The sequence below is a fragment of the Hibiscus syriacus genome, unplaced genomic scaffold (genome assembly GCF_006381635.1).
Source record: "Hibiscus syriacus cultivar Baekdansim isolate YM2019G1 unplaced genomic scaffold, ASM638163v2 tig00111366_pilon, whole genome shotgun sequence".
Classification (NCBI taxonomy): Eukaryota; Viridiplantae; Streptophyta; class Magnoliopsida; order Malvales; family Malvaceae; genus Hibiscus; species Hibiscus syriacus.
Window position 1 is genome coordinate 1,875,557 of NW_024063071.1, and position 24,101 is coordinate 1,899,657.

Below are 24,101 nucleotides of genomic sequence, written 5' to 3' on the forward strand. Positions count from 1 at the left end.
GAGGGAGCTCAACTATAAATAGAGAGCTCTCATCCTCATTTGTAATCACTCAATCATTCATTATTCTCTTTGGAGAGTAATAAAGCTCTGAGACATCTACTATATACTTTCAGAGTTCTTAGTTCTTTGTTCTCTTTGTGTTGTTGCCTATCTCGGTGGCCAGGAGTAGTCACACTTGTGTTTGCACTTCTACACGATAGTCCGATCTTGGTGGCTTGGAGTAGCCACGTTGGTGTTAAAGCTTCTGCAATCATAGAAGCCTTGAGGGCTTGGTTCCAACCTTTGTGAGTTTGTATGCTCACTAGGCTTGAGTAAAGCTTACTTAGTCGGAGAGAAAACCGAGAAACGTCTAAGGTCGCACGACCCGTCAGACCTTAACCCTTATATTCCGATAGTTTTGGGCTTGAAGTTATGAGGGCGTGACAATATGTTTTTCATCATCGAGCCTTGGGTTTAAACAAGATGGTCCAACAATGACATTGGAGAAGATAGGGTGGATGACTTTAAAAAATAACTCGAACGAGATCTTCGAGGAATGGTTATCTATGGCATGACTTGCATAACGCCATGGATTATCTCTAAAGGGTAAGGGTTAGAAAAATTCAACTCGACTCAAAAAATTATTTTTTTTCAACTTGACTTGAAAAATTCGATTTGAATTGACTTCGAGTTATAATTTAATAGACTCAATCAAAAAAAATTCAAGTTTAGATCTAGTTATAAAATACATCTCGAATAACTTGAATAGTGACTCAAATAACTTTGTATGTATATGTATATCACATGAAAAAAATATATGAAAAATATGATTATAAAAAATTATTTAAATTGGAATCAAATAGTATTACAATATTATAAATATTTATAATTAAATTTAAACAAAAACTAAAATAATCGACTAAGTACATTTTTTTAGATCATATTTAGACCAAGTACATATTGGCCTCTGACCTTCCAAAATTTTTGCTCAAATCGCCGCATTCATCGGGATATGGTTGTCTTCTAGCGTACTTACATCAAAGGTATTGTCATCTTTGGACATTCATAGATCTCCCAAAACTTACGGTTACGTGCAGTGATGCGTAAGAGACTCGAATATCGGTCGTTATAATCTCGCTTCCGTGGAATGATAATTGTGCTCTTGTTGAACAATCTTAATTACTGAGACCTGGAAGATTCGGAGGAAGTACCAGAACCCTGCAAGTTCATGGAAAAAGTTGCTGTTCCAAGCACATTAGCATTTAAAAAAGGCGGCTGGTTCGGCATCGGAATTTCGTAATCTTTAACGGTTAACATCTGAACCACTTGTGCCATTGATGGTCTTAGGAGAACTGAAGCTTGTGTGCATAATAGCCCAACTTGGAGCACACCGGGGGCCTCTTTTGCCGACATTTCATCCCTAATGCAAGGGTCAACAGCTTCAGCCAAGGCATTTGATTTGTAAAGTGTCCAAACCTGAGGTTGAAAACCTCAAAGTTAATGATCTAAGAACAGCAAAAAGTAATAATACAAAACATTTTATTGAAAAGTTCAGATTTGAGTGTAGAAAACATTGGGAGCTTACTTTTTGTAGAAGGGAACCAGACTTTGTGAAGCAGCTATTCTTTTTACCACATACAATCTCAAGAACAAGTACTCCGAAGCTATAAACATCAGCTTTCTCAGAAAGTTGTCCTCGAACAAGGTACTCGGGAGCCATGTATCCTCTGCACGAAAATCTCAAACCATGACTAAATGTCTAACAATCTATTGGATCCATTACTAAATGTGTTTCTCATGATCAAGCTTTCAACCAGTGTCCTATGTAATACTAGATAAATCTTTTGTAAACTTACAGTGTTCCAGCTATCCCGGTACTAAGATGACTCTTCTCGGTATCTAGACTTCGAACAAGCCCAAAATCTGCAATTTTTGGATCGAGATTCTCATCTAAAAGAACATTGCTGCACTTAATATCCCTGTGGATTATCCTTACGTGAGAACCTTCTCCATGAAGATGAGCTAGACCCTCCGCTGTTCCTCCGATGATATCGAATCTCTGCTTCCAGTTTAGAAGTTTTGCTTTCTCCTCATCTGCATTTGGAAACTAAATCATCTACATTTGAAACTAAAATAATCTAGTGTTGCTCTGATTTTTCATTTTTTTCTCATATAATTAGACATGAGTGTGAATTTGAGTGTGGAATACGATATGTGTTTGACATAGGCATGTTCAATCTTTTGAAGTTCATCCATGTATTAGGAGGGTCATATCATATACCCATGTCCATATAAGTAACACATAGAAGGATTACTTGAGCTGCAAGATTATGTTTATGTTAATTTGACAAAGCTCTAAATCCCTCGAATCTTAGAATGAGGCAGGGAGATTTAAACAGTGGTCACAACACGATGATCGAAAACACATCTATGACTGTAATTTAAGCTCTGGGAATGGAGAACTTCACAATGTTGCCACCAACAACAGCTTCAAAGTTTTAAAAATCAATCTAAATCTGTCAAAAAAGGAGAAAAAAAATGAAGGCGGATTGATTAAAGACAAAAACATTACCATAAATGAACTGATCAAGGCTCTTGTTGGGCACATATTCATAAACCAGGAGACTCTCAGGGCCCTCAATGCTAGCACCAAGAAGCTTCACCAGATTCTTGTGTTCAATTCTGCTGATCAAATTTACTTCATTAAAGAAGTCGTCGACCCATTGCCTCGTATTATATATCAATCTCTTTACAGCTACAGTTTTTCCATCAGGAAGAACCCCCATGAACACTGAACCAGCTCCTCCTTGTCCTAATTTCCTTGAAGGACTGAAACAATCTGTTGCTTTCTCAAGAGTTTCATACTTGAACATCAAACCCGATTTGTCGAACCTTTTCGAAATCCGGCGAAGATTTTCGAGCTCTGGGAAAAGAATTTGATGGTTAATATAGAACAGAGGACTAATGCATAAGATTGGATATGAACATCATTGATATATAATTTTCAGTGCAATTTTTTGAAGGTTAACTTTGGGATTTTGTACCTCTTTTCCTCTTTGATAATCTTGCATTTATAGCATAAGCTGCTACAACAGCGAGTGTTAGGAGTGCAGATGATGCTGAGACAATTGCTATAATGACCCCAACTGAGAGCCCTGGAAAATAGAAAAAGAATACATTGTAATTCAACGAGTAAGTGAAAAGAAATTTCATATTAGTCGTCTCGACTGCCGAACTGCACCTGCTATGAGCTATTATTTGCTTTGGAGGTAAAGACAATTTTTACGGTTTCCTTCTTTAAGAAAATGTGCCCCACTAGGGAAAGGAAAGGAATCAAGTGACCTCAGCGGTTAAGGAAATATTGTTATTTCGTTTCGAGTTCGAGCATCATTAAAAACTAAATGTCAAATGGTTGAGAGTATTTCAATATATAATACCCTTTGTATTCACCTAGACTAATAATAATAATAATAACAAAAAGACACTAGTTGAAGTAAAATTGTTTTTCCCCTCAAAACTAGCCCCTCGTAGATAAGGACCACGCTTCCCCTACCGCAGCACATTTTTGAATGACAAAATCATACGATTTTCTTATAGGTGTGAGCATTAGATCGAGTCGAGTCAAAAAGTTCGAGTTGATGAATCATATTTATAACTCAAATTAATAATTGAAGTTACATGGGTATTCTATAATAGTAGGAGAGCATGTGGTTTGAATTTGGTAAAAAACATACTTAAAATGAAGGATGAATTGAAAAAAATAAGGAAATTATGCAAAGTTGAGTGACTAAATTGACAAAAAAAAATTTGTTATAAAAAAAAGTAATTGAAAACACATAGGTGTTCTATGATGGTTTATGCACATGTGATTCAAATTTGATAAAAATAGACTTAAAATGAAGGATAAATTGAAGAAATAAATGATCAAATTGCAAAATGTCAAAATACGCGAGTAAAATTTTTATTTTTCGAGTGACTTGAAATTTTTAAATTTCAACTTGACTCGAACTCGAAAACTGACTCGATGATTCCGGTTGACTCAAATAACTCAAAATTAAAAAAATCAAATTTTCAAATCTAGTCGAGTTTTACTCTCCCCTATTTTCTTATATCGGAAACGTATAATAAGTTTTACTCTGAAATTCCTTCATCGATGGTTGTTAGAAAACGATAGCTATGTCTCTATTACAAACTCAAACAAAACCACCCAACAATCCCAGTGGTTCCAGCAGAAAATCCAGCAACCAACCAGATATCAACAGAATACATTAAAAAGCTAAATCCAACAAAATAAGCTAAAATGAATTGCAGAATCTACTCTAGACCAGCCAAAAAAAAGTCTAAAAATTACATAGAAATCCAGGAAAAAATGTTGCAGATACTCGTATCAAGCACATATCCAACACTCAAGCATGATAATTTCTACATAAATTCAGTCCATTTCTACATTAAACTCAAGCTCAGCGTCTTGAAAAAAGAAAAACATAAGGCAAAAGACTTACCATTGTGACCATCAGAATCGGCCCCTTCATTATAGAACCTACCTGTGGAGTACCTCAAATAGCACCCAGCATTCAAAGCTCTCCCTTCCTCCTTGGGCACGCATCCTCTCACCGTCTCTGCCGCCTTCTGCAGGCACTGCCGACACTCCGCCGGCGTAAGACTCTCCCAACACTGCGCCAATGCATACACTCCATCCACCCCGACCGCCCCAAATCCATTTCTTCTCAAAGCAATACTCGTTACATTCCCGACCGCATGATCAACGTTTCTACCAAACAAAATCATCCTGCTGTTGTTATCTTGACCGACCATTGTTACATTATTGGAACTGCAATTAACGGTATCGAAAGTTGACGAAACGGATTCGTGAAAAAAATCCCGGTAATAATCGTAACGCAAGAAGCAGCCGTCGAGGAAGATTCGAGCCGGGCGAGGGAGGCAACGCGGGATTCGAGTCCTTGCCTCGGCATAGCAAAGGGCGCAATCCGTTTGATCCAAATCTCCATGGCATTGAGCCAATCCATACATTGGAGGCGTAGAGTTGAGATGATATGAAGCAAAGAGAGTATTGTTGATCTGATCTGACAACTGCTTCATCACTTCAGCGAAATCCGGAACGTAGCTCGTCCCGTTTGGCGCCTGGGAATCGTCGCAGAAAAGCCCTGCGTTTGTGATTCTTGGATCAGAGAAAGAGGTGGAAACGAACAAAGAAAGGATAAACAAGGAAACCGATCTCCTGTGTGATTGTTTGAATGCTGAAAAATCCATAGATTTCATGTTTAGCCTTCAATTTTCCTTCTTTTTCCCCCTAGTTTTGAACTTAGTTTTTGTTGAATGGGACTGAAAGAGACGAAGAACAAGGAAGATTGTGGGGTTTAAAGCTGGCTTGGACTCCCTCGGTAAAGTTGGTGTTAACCTCAGGGAGGCTAAATTTCACCATTTTTGGCTGAGATCAGTGCGCTGAAAAGAAGATCATAGATGAAAATTGTGCACTAATGAAATGAAATTTCCTTCGCTTGTGTCGTCTCTTTTAAGCAGTAGAAAATGTAGTCTAATTGAGACCAAGCTCAAAATGGTTTAATGTTGAACTGAAACGAAGACTTGGAATTGAAAACAATGAAAGAGGATGAATGCTCATTCAAAATGAATTTGATTTTTTTTAAGAAAGAGGATAAAGTAATATTTTAGTATCTGAGTTTGATGATTATTTTAAACTTATCCATGACTTTGATTTTTTTCCGTATTAACTTCTAAGGTTAACTACCTATTTAGTCATTCATATATTCTGTTATTTCTATTTTGGTCACTATTTTTGAGTGAAGCATTCAGATAATCAAATTCAACTCACTTGATAATCAAATTCAACTCACTTGATAATTCAACTTATTTTAGATTCGACTCAAAAATTATTATTTATCGAATGCATTCTTTTCTATTTTTTGGTTACTTACAATCCATTTGAAGAACTCTTTGCCCTCCATATCGTTAATATATCCATTTTCTTGCTTTCCTTCTTATAATTTTGTTGCTTGCATTGGAATGTATAACAAAAGATATTTTTCAATTTCGAATGTATGAGATAATTATAAAAATACAATATTGACTTGAGTTCGATTAATTAAAATTAAATAAATTTTAAATTTAAATTGATTTAACGTGGAATAAAGTTTTAATAAAATAAAATATTTTTAAATGTAAAAAATATAAATATAGTTTTTGTTGGGGCTCGGAATACCTCCTCATAATGTGTACACCACAAAAAAAAGACGGCGAAATTCCGCAGGTATAACAAAATGTGACACTCTAGTATTTTAGAGTAAACTATAATTTTAGTATCTAAACTATCACTTTTATTTCTTTTTAATACCTAAATTTTATTTTTAAAAATTATATGTAATGTTTAATTTAAGTTTCAATTTACAATCCGCCGTTAAAAACTTAGCGGCAACAATGACATGGAATTATTTTCCCTTTTTCGATATTTCATGAGTCTTGTAATGTAAATTCCCCATCATTGGTGTCGTTAAGTTTTAAAAATATGGTACCAAATTAAAATTTACACTAAACTCTATGTATGATTTTGAAAAAAAATAAACTTTAAGTATTAAAAAGAAACAAAAGTAATAATTTAGATACTAAATATGTAGTTTATCCATTACTTTAATATCGGTCCACCCCGTCTATCTAAATTCAATAGTCGGTGAAACATATTTTGAGGGCGCCACATTTCTTTTTCTTTTAAAGATATTTTCAACTTTGAAAATGTTAGATTCATTTTTAAAATTTTATTTATTTTTAGTTTTTTATTATTATTTTTATTTGTTGATTGAATCAGTTGATAGAACAAGTAAAAATAACAAGTCTTTTAAACTCACGTTTTTTTTGGGGTTAATACTGCTGTTAATTATCTTGTCATTTTATGTAAATATTTTAAAATATAAAATGTAAAGAAAATATTAAATAATTAATATCAACTTAACATGTTTGTTATTTTTTCGTTAATTAATGTATTTGAAAAAAAATAAAAAAAATTGTAAATATTAAAAGAGACGAAAAAAAGTTAAAAATTAAGATGATTTTGTTTGAAGTAATTAAAATAAAATAAGAAGTCTAAATTTTGAATTAAAGAAAAAGAAAATGGGGTCCTAAAGCAAGAAAGCAACTGCCCCAACTTCAATTACTTTTGTAATTGTCCAACAATAGTGTGAAAAGAAATAAAATAAATAAGCTATAAATCAAAGTTATGGTCTAGCGTAGATTCAAACTGCCGTTATTTACAAACAACAGAAATTAAACAATGGGTAAACTACACCACTCATCACTCAACTACTACTTGGTTCTATTTTGGTCATTGAAGTTTAAAGATTTTTAATTTACTACTCAACTTTGGAATTGCTCCTGTTTATGTTACTCCACCGTTAAATAATTAACGATGTTATGACATTACAGTCAACGTTAAAATGAAGTCATTTTAAATCTTTAAAAAAAATTAAACTTAGACTAAAACGATGTCATTTTAATCCTTTATAAAAAGCTTCTTCTTTTTTTCTCTCATTTTCTTTCTCTCCTCGATATGTGGGGAGAAAGAAACATCCATTGTTTTGAAAATCGGACCGGACCGGCCGGTTCAACCGGGAACTGCTGCCTAGTCCGGTTCAATCTACACCAGTTGAACCGCTATTAGTGAACCGGCCGAAACCGCTCTAAATGTAACCCCCCAGACCGATGCGGGTAACCCGATCCGATCTGGAGTGTCACATTAGGGCTACCGGAGCGACCCACTGCAAAAATGGCAGAAAATTTAAAACTTTTATTAAAACATGTAACTTATAAAATCATTTATCAGTATGCAGAAATAAAACACATTTTCATACTCATATATAAAACAAAATACAATTACATGCCCCCTAATCGTTTATACCGTACTCTGCAAACAGCACACGAAGAACTCCCTTACTGATGACGATAGATGCACTGGTTTAATCATTTTAACCTGCAATGGTGAGTAATAGAGTGAGCTTCAGAAAGCTCAGTAATACAAAACTACCAAATGATGCTGAAGAACATGCAGATACAAGTAAACATATATTTCCTTGTCGGTTCAGACATCTACAGATCTTTATGCTGAGCGAAGATCCCACAGATATTTCAGGGTAACGGACAATGAGCTTTCATTTAAGAGAAATATTTCGGATAACTGAGTTCAGGAGATCAGAATAGGTTATCTAGTGTGTTCCCTCAAAACCAGTGAAAAGATATCGATCTTTTAAAACATATTTTTTCTATTCAAAAACCATAGTAATTTCCCCATCTGTCACGAACAAAATATGTAGGTTCTCCATAACCATACAACCTTGTCACGAACAGTAAGGCCCTGAGCACAAAGCCAAGGAACCTGCAAGTAATCAACCCCGTTACGAACAGTAAGGCTCTCAGCACAAAGCCGAGGAACCTGCAAGTATTCTTCCCCGTCACGAACAGTAAGGCTCTCAGCACAAAGCCGAGGAACCTGCAAGTATTCTTCCTCCAACTATACCCCCAATAAAACATGTTCCATCCGTAAACGGATATATCAAAAATCAAATCATAGTTCAGGTCAAGTATCAGATCAGAATCCATGTCAGGTATCATAACAGAATTCAAATCATAAATCATATAAAATATTCGTGTGATTAGGGAACACACCAGAGTTTACAGATATTATTCAGAGGTACTGTATAATCTTAGATAAATACGGATCTTCAGTATACCGATAGAATATCGGAATTTAGAATCATTATTTGAAGAGTTCAATAACTAACGGAATTATCAATTATTCAGAATGAGACTTGAGTTGATAAGAAAGAAATGAAGACTCAGGACATTTACAATCTATGTCGATTGATTTCATTATCAAACAACTTCAGATGAATATCTCCCAGAATTAATGTTTATCGACTGGTCAATTCATTGTCCTTACAGGGTATTTACACTTTAATACCACAAATTCTAGTACATATATAATCTTCGGAATCATCGTTGAATAAATATTCCAATGTCTTTATTTTATGTTCACGCTTCCACTATATCATGAAATGTTGACGTACTTGATTTGTAGTTCAAGATCCATAAGAACATTACATCATGTATGTTCACTTACGTTTCCAGACTCATCCAAATCACTTACTTAATCCTTAGTCCTAGAGGTTACTTAGTTCATTTAGCATTCAAGTCCATAACAGTTACTTCGGGATTTTCTAGAGTAATTCAAACGTTCCTGAATTTTAGATACATGTTGTACTTCCGATCCATTCAATTTGGTCTTTGTGGTTGATTTGTCGAACAAATGTCCAATTCTTAGTATTGAATGTGATCTGGAGTTGAGTTGAGTACTTTCAAAATTATCATCGAACCACACTTGAGAAGACGAACACACATTCAACTGATACCTATGTCGTTCAGGTACTGACATATCATTACGGTTGATCAGCTCACTTAAGTTATTCCATAACTTCTAAAGGTAGTCCAATACCTATGCTTATTTGGATTCCTTAATTAATCCAAGACATTTACTTAGTATAGACCATAAGGGTATTTTGGTCATTTTGGTGTTTAGTTTTATTCCATTCATTACAGAACTCGAGGATATCCAATCATTCCTGAGCTTGGTGATATTCTTGGGTTATTTCCATTACAGGGGTATTCTGGTCATTCTACAGATCCGATGTATTTCAATTATTTCCTTCCATCCTGTCTTATTATTTAATTCCAATTTATCATCTATTTCAGTCCCTTTGAACAATTCTGATAAAATAGCACCCTGATAAATTGTTCTTAAGGTATTTACTCATAACTAAGATATTTTTGGGTCAAGTGCCTTCTTAGATTTTTACCAACGGAATATCAGGAATTTTCCTACACTAAGTTAGGATCTTAACAATCAAATACGTACTTAATAGAGTTAAGTACAAATCCTCAAAGTACTTTCTCGTTCAGGGTTAACTCGAACTATTTTACCTCTCAAGGGCATTTTAGTAATTTCTTAACCAAATAATTTCGATATTAGCTCTTAACGAAAATAATTATAATTTAAAGATCCTATGGTCAATTGCTTTCCCGAACATTCTCTGATCTTGAAATTATTCCTTAACAAACTTCTAGCATCTTGCACAAACCCTTTTTGGCGTTAAAAACCAGTTATCCAAATTTTCTAAACAAAACTATCATTTCTTATGCACATCTGTAATTATATCAGATCAACATGTCCTTTCAGAGTTATTAAACAACTTCCAGGGACAATTCTTGTCATCCTACAACATAAGGGTATTTTTGTAATTTTACCCTATCGGAGTATTCTCCCATCCAAGTACCTTTAACATTTAACCTTTGATGAAATAAATTATAAGTTACAGATCCAGGTTGATTTCTTTATCACTAAGCACATAACTTGTAATTATATTCTAATAATCCCTCAAATTCTTATAAAAGTCATCTGAACCATAATCAATTACTGAACCTTTTTACCGTATTCAGATCGAGTGAGAAATTATTCAACTCCACAAAAGTGACCAACATTATCTTATTCATGCATTTACCAATATCAACATGTTCCATAAAGCATAAAGAAGTAGTAAAGTATTACCTCGATTTTTGTGCAATATTGATCGACCATAAAAATTCCATTCGAACGCCTTTGATCTTTAATTCAACTTCCAATAATTCCTCAGATACATATCAACATAAATTATATCAAAAATGGAGCTTAATTATGAAAAACGGATCGAATCGGATGATAAATCAGTGAAAAATAGCTTACCGAGTTCGAATTTGGTGAAACGGACTTCGTATTCGGATTCAGGACGTTGAAAGCATAAAATATGACTATTCGAATATTTGGAATTTTTGGTCAAAATCAATGTCAACGGGTTTGACTGGCAATTTTGAGGCCTTCGGGTCTGAATTTCAAAAAACAGACTGCGGAATCGGATTTAGAACGTCGAAAAATGTCAGGATAGGTATACTCAGTCAAAGTCAAAGGTCGTTTAATGTCCGGTCAACGCCGGTCAACGCATGAACAGTCAACATTCGACCATTTTACACAAATATCACCCTAAAAGAAATTAATTACCAAATTAGCCACATTCTGCAAATATTTACCAATATAACACCTGAATTTTACACAAATAATACCCAAACATAAATTAATTACTAAATTATCACCCAAACGATGCCCACTCTCGGGGGGTGGCGCGTGTGGTGCGTGAACAGTTCTACGGTGTCGGAAAATTCCCGGAAAAATTCCTAAAAATTATTTTAAGCGATTTTGAGGCACTTACAAAGCTCGATTCATAATTTTGAACAACGGAGAGCTCGATTCCAAAACGTCAGAAACTTTGACGGTTTTACCCATCCACGCGCCGGCGACGACGGAGAAACGGAGAACACCGGTGGACTCGGAACGATGCAAGGAATACGATGGTGCGGGAGGTGTCGTAAACGGATGACCCGATCGTCGTGAATCGACGAAAAACAACTGAAATCGAGTTATTATCGACGATACTTCCGACTGAAATTAATGACGAACGGTGACGATTCACGATGAAAGGTTTGAGGGGTTTTGTTCCTCGGTCAATAACGAACACGATGGTGGTTTCGGTTCATCGATCGGAGGTTAGACGGCAAGTAGATCGGAGTTGAAAGGATGGTTGTTGGAGAGGGAAAACTGGAAATTTTTTTCTGCTGAACCTGTGCACAGGGGAGAGAACTTATAATTCTCTCAAAAAGGAAAATGGTTAATCATGAGTTTAGCCACTGAATTTCATGTACTTTCTAAAATGGTCTTCCAACTTTACGATTTTACAATTAAATCCTCAATTTCTTCCAAAAATACCAATTAAATTCATCTTTTATAATTTCTTAAATTTAGCCCCTAAATTGGGGTGTTACAATTCTCTCCTCCTTAAAAGAATTTCGTCCTCGAAATTCATTCATGTAAAATAATTACATAAATGAAACTTCCATCAGTTCTTTCATATCTTTCATGTAGCTCTTATAGAAATACGGATCCTCCACTAATCCTTAGCTAATTGAGTATACATTCTTATCAGAACTATCTCTCATTTCAATAAAAGAATCCGAACGAAAATTCCCTTGAGTAATCAATTCAATCTTTGTCATGAGAATAGGCTCATAGAGCAATAACATCCCCAATTTCATTTCCGGAGTCGGGTTAACATTTCTTGGATAATTAACTCTCATATGGCTCGTGAGGTACTTTACAACATTTAAACAGATGTTACTGGTATTCCTTTTTGTACAAGTATAGCCTTAACGGATAGAAACTTCGGTTTACTCGTTACAGATAGGGATTCAACCCTTGAGTTTCGGCTCAGAGAGGTACGATTGCAGTCTAGGGACAAGTATTAATCAGACATACTTTGAAATTCGACCGGTCGGTCTATCTTGAAAATTTTTGACTCAAACCTTAGCTCTGTTACCACTAAATGTAACCCCCAGACTGATACGGGTAACCCGATCCGATCTGGAGTGTCACATTAGGGCCACCGGAGTGACCCACTGTAAAAATGGCAGAAAATTTTAAATTTTTATTAAAACATGTAACTTATAAAATCATTTATCAGCATGCAAAAATAAAACACATTTTTAGACTTATATATAAAACAAAATACAATTACATGCCCCCTAATCGTATGTACCGACTCTGCAAACAGCAGAGGAAGAACTCCCTTACTGCTGACGATAGATGCACTGGTTTAATCTTTTTAACCTGTAATGGTGAGTAATAGAGTGAGCTTCGGAAAGCTCAGTAATACAGAACTACCAAATGATGCTGAAGAACATGCAGATACAAATAAACATATATTTCCTTGTCGGTTCAGACATCTACAGATCTTTTTGCTGAGCGAAGATCCTACAGATATTTCAGGGTAACGGACAATGAGCTTTCATTTCAGAGAAATATTTCGGATGATTGAGTTCAGGAGATCAGAATAGGTTATCTAGTGTGTTCCCTCAAAACCAGTGAAAAGATATCGATCTTTTAAAACATATTTTTTTTATTCAAAAACCATAGTAATTTCCCCATCTGTCACGAACAAAATGTGTAGGTTCTCCATAACCATACAACCCCGTCACGAACAGTAAGGCCCTGAGCACAAAGCCAATGAACCTGCAAGTAATCAACCCCGTCACAAACAGTAAGGCTCTCAGCACAAAGCCGAGGAACCTGCAAGTATTCTTCCCCGTCACGAACAGTAAGGCTATCAGTACAAAGCCGAGGAACCTGCAAGTATTCTTCCCCGTCACGAACAGTAAGGCTCTCAGCACAAAGTCGAGGAACCTGCAAGTATTCTTCCTCCAACTATACCCCCAATAAAACATGTTCCATCCGTAAACGGATATATCAAAAATCAAATCATAGTTCAGGTCAAGTATCAGATCAGAATCCATCTCAGGTATCATAATAGAATTCAAATCATAAATCATATAAAATATTCATGTGATTAGGGAACACACCAGAGTTTACAGATATTATTCAGAGGTACTGTATAATCTTAGCAGGTAGAGAAATACGGATTTTCAGTATACCGATAGAATATCGTAATTTAGAATCATTATTTGAAGAGTTCAATAACTGACGGAATTATCAATTATTCAGAATGAGACTTGAGTTGATAAGAAAGAAATGAAGACTCAGAACATTTACAATCTATGTCGATTGATTTCATTATCAAACAACTTCATATGAATATGTCCCAGAATTAATGCTTATCGATTGGTCAATTCATTGTCCTTACAGGGTATTTACACTTTAATACCACAAATTCTAGTACATATATAATCTTCAGAATCATCGCTGAATAAATCTTCCAATGTCTTTATTTCATGTTCACGCTTCCACTATATCATAAAATACTGACGTGCTTGATTTGTAGTTCAAGATCCATAAGAACATTACATCATGTATGTTCACTTACGTTTCCAGACTCATCTAAATCACTTACTTAATCCTTAGTCCTGGAGGTTACTTAGTTCATTTAGCATTCAAGTCCATTACAGTTACTTCGGGATTTTTTTAGAGTAATTCAAACGTTCCTGAATTTTAGATACATGTTGTACTTCTGTTCCATTCAATTTGGTCTTCGTGGTTGATATGTCGAACAAACGTCCAATTCTTAGTATTGAATGCGATCTAGAGTTGAGTTGAGCTGAGTACTTTCAAAATTATCATCGAACCACACTTGAGAAGACGAACATACATTCAACTGATACCTATGTCATTCAGGTACTGACATATCATTACGGTTGATCGGCTCACTTAAGTTATTCCATAACTTCTAAAGGTAGTCCAATACCTATGCTTATTTGGATTCCTTAATTAATCCAAGACATTTACTTAGTATAGACCATAAGGGTATTTTGGTTATTTTGGTTTTCAATTTTATTCCATTCATTACAGAGCTCGAGGATATCCAATCATTCCTGAGCTTGGTGATATTCTTGGGTTATTTCCATTAGAGGGGTATTATGGTCATTCTACAGATCCAATGTATTTCAATCATTTCATTTCATCCTGTCTTATTATTTAATTCCAATTTATCATCTATTTCAGTCCCTTTGAACAATTCTGATAAAATAGCACCCTGATAAATTGTTCTTCAGGTATTTACTCGTAACTCATATATTTTCGGGTCAAGTGCCTTCTCAGATTTTTACCAACAGAATATCAGGAATTTTCCTACACTAAGACAGGATCTTAACAATCAAATACGTACTTAATCGAGTTAAGTACGAATCCTCAAAGTACTTTCTCAGGGTCAACTCGAACTATTTTACCTCTCAAGGGCATTTTTGTAATTTCTTAACCAGATAATTTCGATATTAGCTCTTAACGAAAATAATTATAATTTAAAGATCCTATGGTCAATTGCTTTCCCGAACATTCTCTGATCATGAAATTATTCCTTAACAAACTTCTAGCATCTTGCACAAACCCTTTTTGGCGTTAAAAATCAGTTATCCAAATTTTCTAAACAAAACTATCATTTCTTATGCACATCTGTAATTATATCAGATCAATATGTCATTTCAGAGTTATTAAACAACTTCCAGGGACAATTCTTGTCATCCTACAACATAAGGGTATTTTCATAATTTTACCCTATCGGAGTATTCTCCCATCCAAGTACCTTTAACATTTAACATTTGATGAAATAAATTATAAGTTACAGATCCAGGTTGATTTCTTTATCACTAAGCACATAACTTGTAATTATAAAGTCATCCGAACCATAATCAATTACTGAACCTTTTTACCGTATTCAGATCGAGTGTAGAAATTATTCAACTCCACAAAAGTGACCAACATTATCTTATTCACGCATTTACCAATATCAACATGTTCAATAAAGCATAAAGAAGTAGTAAAGTATTACCTCGATTTTTATGCAATATTGATCGACCATAAAAATTCCATTCGAACGCCTTTGATCTTTAATTCAACTTCCAATAATTCCTCAGATACATATGAACATAAATTATATCAAAAATGGAGCTTATTCTGAAAAACGGATCGAATCGGATGATAAATCAGTAAAAAATAGCTTACCGAGTTCGAATTTGGCGAAACGAACTTTGTATTCGGATTCAGGACGTCGAAAGCATAAAATATTACTATTCAAAGATTTGGAATTTTTGGTCAAAATCAAAGTCAACGGGTTTGACTGGTAATTTCGAGGCCTTCGGGTCTTAATTTCAAAAAATAGACTGCGGAATCGGATTTGGAACGTCGAAAAATGTCAGGATAAGTATACTCAGTCAAAGTCAAAGGTCGTTTAATGTTCGGTCAACTCCGGTCAAAGTTTTGGTGAACTGTGGTCAATGCCGGTCAACGGTCAACGCATGAACAGTCAACATTCGATCATTTTACTCAAATATCACCATAACATAAATTAATTACCAAATTAGCCATTCTACAAATATTTACCAATCTAACACCCGAATTTTACACAAATAGCACCCAAACATAAATTAATTACTAAATTATCACCCAAACGATGCCCACTCTCGGGGGTGGCGTGTGTGAACAGTTCTACGGTGTCGGAAAATTCCTGAAAAAATTCCTAAAAATTATTTTAAGCGATTTTGAGGCACTTACAAAGATCGATTCATAATTTTGAACGACGGAGAGCTCGATTCTGAAACGTCGGAAACTTTGATGGTTTCACCCGTCCACGCATTGGCGACGACGGAGAAACGGACAACACCGGTGGACTCGGAATGATGCAAGGAATATGATGGTGTGGGAGGTGTCGTAAACGGATGACCCGATCGTCGTGAATCGACGAAAAACCAACTGAAATTGAGTTATTACCGACGATACTTCCGACTGAAATTAATGACGAACGACGACGATTCACGATGAAAGGTTTGAGGGGTTTTGTTTCTCGGTCAACAACGAACACAATGGTGGTTTCGGTTCATCGATCGGAGGTCGGACGGCGAGTATATCAGAGTTGAAAGGAGGATTGTTGGAGAGGGAAAACTGAAAATTGTTTTCTGTTGAACCTGCGCACGGGGGAGAGAACTTATAATTCTCTCAAAAAGGAAAATGGTTAAATCATGTTTTTAGCCACTGAATTTCATGTACTTTCTAAAATAGTCTTACAACTTTACAATTTTACAATTAAATCCTTAATTTCTTCCAAAAATACCAATTAAATTCATCTTTTATAATTTCTTAAATTTAGCCCCTAAATTGGGGTATTACAGAACCGTTCAAACCGGACCGACTGAAAACCGAAAAAAACGAGAAAAACCACCATTTAAAAAAAAAATTAAACCAAACAATGTTGTTTGTTAAACGAGCCAAGTCGAACTCGAGTATTGCTGAGCTCAACTAAAACTTGAAAACTTTAAAAGTAAGCTCAACTCGACTCAAACTCACGAGCTAAAAATTATCAAGTTCAACTCGAACTCGAAATATAATATTGAAACTTGAACTCGAAAAAGCTTGAACTCAAAAAAAATTTAGAAGCTCGATTGAAGCCTAAAATTCGAGCTTGATTGAAGTGAAAGAATAGTTCACTCAATGCTCACCAAAAGGCTCCATGATTTTGAATGCCAAATTACCTCTATTATTTATAGAAGTTAGTTAGGATGCTCTTCTATGTTTCTTAGTTATGTGGGATTGTTTTGTTCTCATATTTTTACTCTTTAGACTTTTGGGATGATCTTCTATGTTTCTTAGCCATGTGGGATTGTTTTAAAAAAAATTAAACCAAACAATATTATTTTGTTATGATTTTTTTAGCCCCAAATTTATTTTTTAATTATAGTTACATAATTATATTTATTATTTAATATGTTTTACCTTAATTATTATGTTGTAGTTAATTTGAATCATTTTGTTTCGCTTGATTTTATGGTTTTTAACTTATATATGTTATGACTTGCTTTGAATATGACTTGTGATATAAAAAATTATTTTTTATTAAATATTTTTGGTATTTTTATTTAATTTTTTTAAATAATTATGACGTCGTCCGGTTCTTCCGACCGGTCGAATCCGATTCGACCGGTCGGACCGGTTCAACCAGTGAACCGATAGCATGGCATGTTCGCTAACCGGTCCGGTTTTGAAAACCATGGAAACAACGTGTTGGAGATGTTGATGGAGTGATTCAAACTCGACTCGACTTGAAAGAATTCAACTTAAATTAACTCGATTTGAATAAATTTTAAATTCGAGCCGAGTTATAAAGTAGAATTCAAATAATAACTCGCAATTTTTAGCAATTAGTGTATTAATTTTCAAGTTTAAATCAAGTCTCTTAACCCTATATGATATATGTATATTATATATGAAAAATAAGAAGAAATATATTTGTATTGCATATGGTTATAGGAAACCGTTTAAATTATAATCAAACAGTATCATAATATTATAAATATTTGTAGTTAGATTTAAACAGAAACTCGAACAACTCGATTCGACTCAAATTTTATAAACTCTACTCGAAAAAATATTAAATAAAGTTTAAATTATAAAAGATTGCTCGTCAACTCGAATAATTTAAAAAAAAATTGACTCGATAACTCACCCCTAAATGTTGATCACGGCTCCACCTTCCGACAAAAGGGCAGGTGATGGTTGGTCATCAGATCATTTCAAGACCCAAAGTCAGAGTGGACCACTCAAGCCATTGAGACCATGGCTGGATTTACCTTTACCTACAGGTTAAGGTTTTAACAGTCAGCACTGAACCTCCAAAGCAAAAATACTGACTCCTTAACCCCCTTTCTATTGGCCTTTGCTTCTCAATTGTATATGTTTTTCATAATCGAGCATTGGGTTCAAACAAGATGGTCCAACAATGACATTGGAGAAGATAGGGTGGATGACTTTAAAAAATAACTCGAACGAGATCTTCGAGGAATGGTTATCTATGGCATGACTTGCATAACGCCATGGATTATCTCCAAAAGGTAAGGGTGTGTAAAATTCAACTCGACTCAAAAAAATTGATTTTTTTCGATTTGACTTGACTTGATAAATACTACTTGAATTGAGTTCGAGTTATAATTTCATAGACTCAATTCGAAAAAAAATTTAAATTCAAATCGAAATATAAAATACATCTCGAATAACTTGAATAGTAACTCAAATAACTCGAATTTTTTAATAATTAGTAGATTGACTTTTAAGATTGAGTCGAGTTCCTCAACTTTGTATGCATATGTATATCACATGAAAAAAATATATGAAAAATATGATTATAAAAAATCATTTAAATTGGAATCAAATAGTATTATAATATTATAAATATTTACAATTAAATTTAAACAAAAACTAAAATAATCGACTAAGTACATTTTATTAGATCATATTTAGACCAAGTACATATTGGCCTCTGACCTTCCAAAATTTTTGCTCAAATCGCCGCATTCATTGGGATATGGTTGTCTTCTAGCGTACTTACATCAAAGGTATTGTCATCTTTGGACATTCATAGATCTCCCAAAACTTACGGTTACGTGCAGTGATGCGAAAGAGACTCGAATATCGGTCATTATAATCTCGCTTCCGTGGAATGATAATTGTGCTCTTGTTGAACAATCTTAATTACCGAGACCTGGAAGATTCGGAGGAAGTACCAGAACCCTGTAAGTTCATGGCAAAAGTTGCAGTTCCAAGCACATTAGCATTTAAAAAAGGAGGCTGGTTCGGCATCGGAATTTCGTAATCTTTAACGGTTAGCATCTGAACCACTTGCGCCATTGATGGTCTTAGGAGAACTGAAGCTTGTGTGCATAATAGCCCAACTTGGAGCACACCGGGGGCCTCTTTTGCCGACATTTCATCCCTAATGCAAGGGTCAACAGCTTCAGCCAAGGCATTTGATTTGTAAAGTGTCCAAACCTGAGGTTGAAAACCTAAGTTAATGATCTAAGAACAGAAAAAAGTAATAATACAAAACATTTTATTGAAAAGTTCAGATTTGAGAGTAGAAAACATTGGGAGCTTACTTTTTGTAGAAGGGAACCAGACTTTGTGAAGTAGCTATTCTTTTTACCACATACAATCTCAAGAACAAGTACTCCGAAGCTATAAACATCAGCTTTCTCAGAAAGTTGTCCTCGAACAAGGTACTCGGGAGCCATGTATCCTCTGCACGAAAATCTCAAACCATGACTAAATGTCTAACAATCTATTGGATCCATTACTAAATGTGTTTCTCATGATCAAGCTTTCAACCAGTGTCCTATGTAATACTAGATAAATCTTTTGTAAACTTACAGTGTTCCAGCTATCCCGGTACTAAGATGACTCTTCTCGGTAGCTAGACTTCGAACAAGCCCAAAATCTGCAATTTTTGGATCGAGATTCTCATCTAAAAGAACATTGCTGCACTTAATATCCCTGTGGATTATCCTTACGTGAGAACCTTCTCCATGAAGATGAGCTAGACCCTCCGCTGTTCCTCCGATGATATCGAATCTCTGCTTCCAGTTTAGAAGTTTTGCTTTCTCCTCATCTGCATTTGGAAACTAAATCATCTACATTTGAAACTAAAATCATCTAGTGTTGCTCCGATTTTTCATTTTTTTCTCATATAATTAGACATGAGTGTGAATTTGAGTGTGGAATACGATGTGTTTGACATAGGCATGTTCAATCTTTTGAAGTTCATCCATGTATTAGGAGGGTCATATCATATACCCATATCCATATAAGTAACACATAGAAGGATTACTTGAGCTGCAAGATTATGTTTATGTTAATTTGACAAAGCTCTAAATCCCTCGAATCTTAGAATGAGGCAGGGAGATTTAAACAGTGGTCACAACACGATGATCGAAAACACATCTATGACTGTAATTTAAGCTCTGGGAATGGAGAACTTCACAATGTTGCCGCCAACAACAGCTTCAAAGTTTTAAAAATCAATCTAAATCTGTCAAAAAAGGAGAAAAAAAATGAAGGCGGATTGATTAAAGACAAAAACATTACCATAAATGAACTGATCAAGGCTCTTGTTGGGCACATATTCATAAACCAGGAGACTCTCAGGGCCCTCAATGCTAGCACCAAGAAGCTTCACCAGATTCTTGTGTTCAATTCTGCTGATCAAATTTACTTCATTAAAGAAGTCGTCGACCCATTGCCTCGTATTATATATCAATCTCTTTACAGCTACAGTTTTTCCATCAGGAAGAACCCCCATGAACACTGAACCAGCTCCTCCTTGTCCTAATTTCCTTGAAGGACTGAAACAATCTGTTGCTTTCTCAAGAGTTTCATACTTGAACATCAAACCCGATTTGTCGAACCTTTTCGAAATCCGGCGAAGATTTTCGAGCTCTGGGAAAAGAATTTGATGGTTAATATAGAACAGAGGACTAATGCATAAGATTGGATATGAACATCATTGATATATAATTTTCAGTGCAATTTTTGAAGGTTAACTTAGGGATTTTGTACCTCTTTTCCTCTTTGATAATCTTGCATTTATAGCATAAGCTGCTACAACAGCGAGTGTTAGGAGTGCAGATGATGCTGAGACAATTGCTATAATGACCCCAACTGAGAGCCCTGGAAAATAGAAAAAGAATACATTGTAATTCAACGAGTAAGTGAAAAGAAATTTCATATTAGTCGTCTCGACTGCCGAACTGCAGCTGCTATGAGCTATTATTTGCTTTGGAGGTAAAGACAATTTTTACGGTTTCCTTCTTTAAGAAAATGTGCCCCCTAGGGAAAGGGAAAGGAATCAAGTGACCTCAGCAGTTAAGGAAATGTTGTTATCTCTTAAGGTTTCGGGTTCGAGCATTATTACGAGTTGAATGTCAAATGATTGAGAGTCTTTCAACATATAATACTCTTTGTATTCACCTAGACTAATAATAATAATAATAACAAAAAGACACTAGTTGAAGTAAAATTGTTTTCCCCCTCAAAACTAGCCCCTCATAGATAAGAACCACACTTCCCCTACCGCAACATATTTTTTAATGACAAAATTATATGAACTTTCTTATAGGTGTGAGTATTAGATCGAGTCGAGTCAAAAAATTCAAATTGATGAGTCGTATTTTATAACTCAAACTTAATAATTGAAGTTACATGGGTATTCTATAATAGTAGGAGAGCATGTGGATTGAATTTGGTAAAAAACATATTAAAATGAAGGATGAATTGAAAAAAATAAGGAAATTATGCAAAGTTGAGTGACTAAATTGACAAAAAATAGAAAATTTGTTATAAAAAAAAAGAGTAATTGAAAACACATAGGTGTTCTATGATGGTTTATGAACATGTGATTCAAATTTGATAAAAATAGACTTAAAATGAAGGATAAATTGAAGAAATAAAGGATCAAATTGCAAAATGTCAAAATACGCGAGTAAAATTTTTATTTTTCGAGTGACTTGAAATTTTCAAATTTCAACATAACTCGAACTCGAAAACTGAATCGATGATTCCGGTTGACTCAAATAACTCAAAATTAAAAAAATTAAATTTTCAAATTTAGTAAACGTATAATAAGTTTTACTCTGAAATTCCTTCATCGATGGTTGTTAGAAAACGATAGCAATGTCTCTATTACAAACTCAAACAAAACCACCCAACAATCCCAGTGGTTCCAGCAGAAAATCCAGCAACCAACCAGATATCAACAGAATACATTAAAAGGCTAAATCCAACAAAATAAGCTAAAATGAATTGCAGAATCTACTCTAGACCAGCCAAAAAAAAGTCTAAAAATTACATAGAAATCCAGGAAAAAATGTTGCAGATACTCGTATCAAGCACATATCCAACACTCAAGCATGATCATTTCTACATAAATTCAGTCCATTTCTACATTAAAATCAAGCTCAGCGTCTTTAAAAAAGAAAAACAGAAGGCAAAAGACTTACCATTGTGACCATCAGAATCGGCCCCTTCATTATAGAACCTACTTGTGGAGTACCTCAAATAGCACCCAGCATTCAAAGCTCTCCCTTCCTCCTTGGGCACGCATCCTCTCACCGTCTCTGCCGCCTTCTGCAGGCACTGCCGACACTCCGCCGGCGTAAGACTCTCCCAACACTGCGCCAATGCATACACCCCATCCACCCCGACCGCCCCAAATCCATTTCTTCTCAAAGCAATACTCGTTACATTCCCGACCGCATGATCAACGTTTCTACCAAACAAAATCATCCTGCTGTTGTTATCTTGACCGACCATTGTTACATTATTGGAACTGCAATTAACGGTATCGAAAGTTGACGAAACGGATTCGTGAAAGAAATCCCGGTAATAATCGTAACGCAAGAAGCAGCCGTCGAGGAAGATTCGACCCGGCCAAGGGAGGCAACGCGGGATTCGAGTCCTTGCCTCGGCATAGCAAAGGGCGCAATCCGTTTGATCCAAATCTCCATGGCATTGAGCCAATCCATACATTGGAGGCGTAGAGTTGAGATGATATGAAGCAAAGAGAGTATTGTTGATCTGATCTGACAACTGCTTCATCACTTCAGTGAAATCCAGAACGTAGCTCGTCCCGTTTGGCGCCTGGGAATCGTCGCAGAAAAGCCCTGCGTTTGTGATTCTTGGATCAGAGAAAGAGGTGGAAACGAACAAAGAAAGGATAAACAAGGAAACCCATCTCCTGTGTGATTGTTTGAATGCTGAAAAATCCATAGATTTCATGTTTAGCCTTCAATTTTCCTTCTTTTTTCCCCGTGTTTTGAACTTAGTTTTTGTTGAACGGAACTGAAAGAGACGAAGAACAAGGAAGATTGTGGGGTTTACGGCTGGCTTGGACTCCCTCGGTAAAGTTGGTGTTAACCTCAGGGAGGCTAAATTTAACCATTTTTGGCTGAGATCAGTGCGCTGAAAAGAAGATCATAGATGAAAATTGTGCACTGATGAAATGAAATTTCCTTCGCTTGTGTCGTCTCTTTTAAGCAGTAGAAAATGTAGTCTAATTGAGACCAAGCTCAAAATGGTTTAATGTTGAACTGAAACGAAGACTTGGAATTGAAAACAATGAAAGAGGATGAATGCTCATTCAAAATGAATAGACTGAGGAACAGAGAAGACTTGGAATTGGAATAAATTAAAGGAGATGAACCAGCATTCACGCATATTACAAATAATTCAAAATAATAAAATATTTAATTAAATAATAACAACAACAACAACAATAATAATAATAATATAACAAATTTTAGATTTTATTTATCACTTAAACTAAAGGTATACACTTTTATTTATTAAATTTAAAAATATAAAGTTTTGATCACTTATGTTATTAATTTATTAAATTTTGATTATTTATATTATCGATTGTTATATTTTGATCATTGAGTTGTTAAATCTCATTGGCTTGATGATGTAACATGTTAGTCAAAAGGGGTTAATTTCTATTTTAACCTATGAACTTTAGACATAATACTAGTTAGACTTTGAACTATAGATGAAACGTCATTTTTACTCCTAAATTTTAAACAAAATATCAATTTAACTTCTGAATTTGACCAAAGTCTATCGTAGCTGTAACCCCTCACCACTGTCAAAGGTATTTACTTTTATATATATATGAAAAAGTACTATACTGTAAATATCT

At 34.9% G+C, this 24,101-nt stretch overlaps 2 protein-coding genes across 2 annotated transcripts; both read right to left on the reverse strand.

Annotated features, from left to right (window-relative positions):
- Positions 1-1,026: 1,026 nt before the first annotated feature.
- LOC120159478 (cysteine-rich receptor-like protein kinase 42) lies at positions 1,027-5,265 on the reverse strand. Its single transcript, XM_039170072.1, has 6 exons — positions 4,482-5,265; positions 3,024-3,134; positions 2,552-2,902; positions 1,836-2,073; positions 1,565-1,706; positions 1,027-1,455 (listed from the first exon to the last, which is right to left on the reverse strand). Exons 1-6 carry the CDS (start codon positions 5,257-5,259, stop codon positions 1,159-1,161), a joined length of 1,917 nt encoding a protein of 638 aa, XP_039026003.1. The 5' UTR covers positions 5,260-5,265; the 3' UTR covers positions 1,027-1,158.
- Positions 5,266-19,023: 13,758 nt separating this feature from the next.
- On the reverse strand, positions 19,024-23,331 carry LOC120159410 (cysteine-rich receptor-like protein kinase 42). The gene is made up of 6 exons (XM_039169996.1): positions 22,405-23,331; positions 20,966-21,076; positions 20,495-20,845; positions 19,781-20,018; positions 19,510-19,651; positions 19,024-19,402 (listed from the first exon to the last, which is right to left on the reverse strand). Exons 1-6 carry the CDS (start codon positions 23,180-23,182, stop codon positions 19,106-19,108), a joined length of 1,917 nt encoding a protein of 638 aa, XP_039025927.1. The 5' UTR covers positions 23,183-23,331; the 3' UTR covers positions 19,024-19,105.
- Between the last annotated feature and the right edge of the window lie 770 nt (positions 23,332-24,101).

What these genes read in the sequence shown, in the direction of transcription:
- LOC120159410 (XM_039169996.1), bottom strand. Translation starts at nt 23,182, where the DNA reads ATGAAATCTATGGATTTTTCAGCATTCAAACAATCACACAGGAGATGG. An exon ending in ACCGGGATAGCTGGAACACT is followed by an intron (nt 19,652 to 19,780) that starts GTAAGTTTACAA and finishes ATTTTCGTGCAG; the next exon opens with AGGATACATGGCTCCCGAGT. An exon ending in CTGGTTCCCTTCTACAAAAA is followed by an intron (nt 19,403 to 19,509) that starts GTAAGCTCCCAA and finishes TTTCAACCTCAG; the next exon opens with GTTTGGACACTTTACAAATC.
- LOC120159478 (XM_039170072.1), bottom strand. Translation starts at nt 5,259, where the DNA reads ATGAAATCTATGGATTTTTCAGCATTCAAACAATCACACAGGAGATCG. An exon ending in ATTATCAAAGAGGAAAAGAG is followed by an intron (nt 2,903 to 3,023) that starts GTACAAAATCCC and finishes TTCTTTTCCCAG; the next exon opens with AGCTCGAAAATCTTCGCCGG. An exon ending in CTGGTTCCCTTCTACAAAAA is followed by an intron (nt 1,456 to 1,564) that starts GTAAGCTCCCAA and finishes TTTCAACCTCAG; the next exon opens with GTTTGGACACTTTACAAATC.